Source organism: Octopus bimaculoides, chromosome 28 (genome assembly GCF_001194135.2).
Source record: "Octopus bimaculoides isolate UCB-OBI-ISO-001 chromosome 28, ASM119413v2, whole genome shotgun sequence".
Lineage (NCBI taxonomy): Eukaryota > Metazoa > Mollusca > Cephalopoda > Octopoda > Octopodidae > Octopus > Octopus bimaculoides.
Genome location: NC_069008.1, coordinates 7,652,100 through 7,654,154, shown reverse-complemented (window position 1 = coordinate 7,654,154; position 2,055 = coordinate 7,652,100). Strand labels below are relative to the sequence as shown.

General features: G+C 38.3%; 1 protein-coding gene across 2 annotated transcripts in view; it reads right to left on the bottom strand.

The window, feature by feature from the left end:
* The window catches only part of LOC106879029 (uncharacterized), a 106,411-nt gene that overhangs the window by 29,243 nt on the left and 75,113 nt on the right, over positions 1 to 2,055 (bottom strand). For both annotated transcript variants that reach the window (XM_052977325.1, XM_052977324.1), the window contains exon 7: positions 1,052 to 1,151. In XM_052977325.1, coding sequence (XP_052833285.1) covers positions 1,052 to 1,151 — 100 coding nt within the window. The remainder of the gene's footprint in view (positions 1 to 1,051; positions 1,152 to 2,055) is intronic.

Sequence of the window (2,055 nt, the reverse complement as noted above, 5' to 3'; positions counted from 1 at the left end):
GTTGTTACTGAATGGCACGATGAACATTCTAGTGAAGTTGAACATCTTATCTGGCCACCGCAGTCCCCAGATCTCAATATTATTGAACATTTATGGTGTATTTTAGAAAAACAAGTAAGGAGTCAATATCCTCCACCATCATCACTACAAGAACTGGAGACTGTTTTAGCTGAAGAATCGACAAAAATTCCTTTGGAAACAATTCAAACTTTGTGCGAGTCCATACCTCATAGAATTCAAGCTGTAATCACTACCAAAGGTGGTCCTACCCCATATTAAAATAAATTTGTTTGAAATTTTAAGGCGTTTCCATTATTTTGTCCAACCCCTATGTATACATACATACAGTGCGCTTCTTTCAGTTTCCATCTACCACATCTACTCACAACACATTGGTTGGCCCAAGGCTACAGTAGAAGACAATTGCTCAAGGTGCCACACTGTGGAACCAAACCTGGAACCATGTGGCTGGGAAGCAATATATATATACATATGTAATATATGTAATGTGTGTGTGTGTGGAGGTGGTTGTGTCTCATTGACAACATATAGTTGTTGTAGATGAACATCCCCATCATACAAGCAGTGTCCCTTGTTTCCAGCCTGCCACAATTTATGTCCACTCCATCAGGAAATATTACACTCCTTGGAAACAAGTGAGGGTTAGTGAGAGGAAGGGCATCCACCTAGAGATAATCTACCTCAACAAATTCCTTACGACCCATGCAAGCAGGAACAAGATGAATAACAAAATACTGATGATGATGATGATGAGGATAAAGGTGAGAAATATAATTGGAAATGTGACAGAACGTCAATGTAGAGCATCAGAAGGTAGTGTTTAGTTTTAGATCTTTGGTTTGGAAAATGGATTTGGTGCCAGGAAGATTTATCTGTTGAAAGTAACATCAACAGCATGGATCATTTAGAATTCATCCTGCTCCCTCTCTTTATTATCAATAACATCTGGTAAAAGCCACACAGGCAACAAGACAGAACTATTTCATTGTTTCTTATAAAATTATATGAGAAATACTTTTTATCAACTTACCGTTTGCCGATGAACATTCATGGTAAGAAGTTTGAATAAATTGATCATGAAGATAAATACAGGAATATATTTCGGAAGTTTCCATATTCTTCAGTTTGATCTAAATTAAAATAACAAAAACACAAACAAAATTACATCTCCAGGAATTATATGGGTTTAGACAGGTGTCACATTTGTTCTGGATCCAGTAATTAAACAGATGAGGAATACCTCACTTATCCATCCACTCAGCTACCTCTACTTCAACTGAAGTGTTCTTTCAAATATTGATAACTTCATAAATAGTCATACAAGACCATCTTTACAGGGGCTCACCTGCTCACATTCATTACACGTGATTTAAGAAACTTAAAACAACATAAAGGAATTCTATTGGATCCACTGATGATGGCATCAGGGACAGAACCTGGTCTTGTCATATTAATATATTCAACTTGAAGATATTCTAAATCATAGATTCATGTAGAACTGAATGTTGCAACAGAATTAGTGATGGAGTCTGGTAGATATAACCTGTCTACATTTCGGTCTCTTACCTATTCCATCCTCCATTTGTGTCTACATAAGTTGCCTAGACTGTCTCTTGGTACACCATCTAACCTTTTTATCAGTTCTCTATCACTCATCTCTCTATTATCCAACCACACTCCACCAGCAGCCTGTCTAACTAACAATAACAGTGAATCTCTCCTCTTCTCTGTACCCTGCAGAGAAGACCTGTCTACCCTCTTGTCTCTCTCGCACTCTCTCCTCTCTCTCTCTCTCTCCCTTACTCTCTGCCATTATGCCTCTGTTATAAAGGGTGGCACTGGAAATATTTGTACTAAATACTGCCTACAAACAGTCTTGTTCTCTCTTTCAATGCAGTCAACATTCCTTCTCTTTTGCCACCCCTTCACCCCCATCTTTCTGTTTCTATTATCATACACTTGGCTCCTTCCCCAAACACATCCTAGTTTGCTCCCACCATCACTCTACCTGCTATCCACCCTGTTTGTCACATT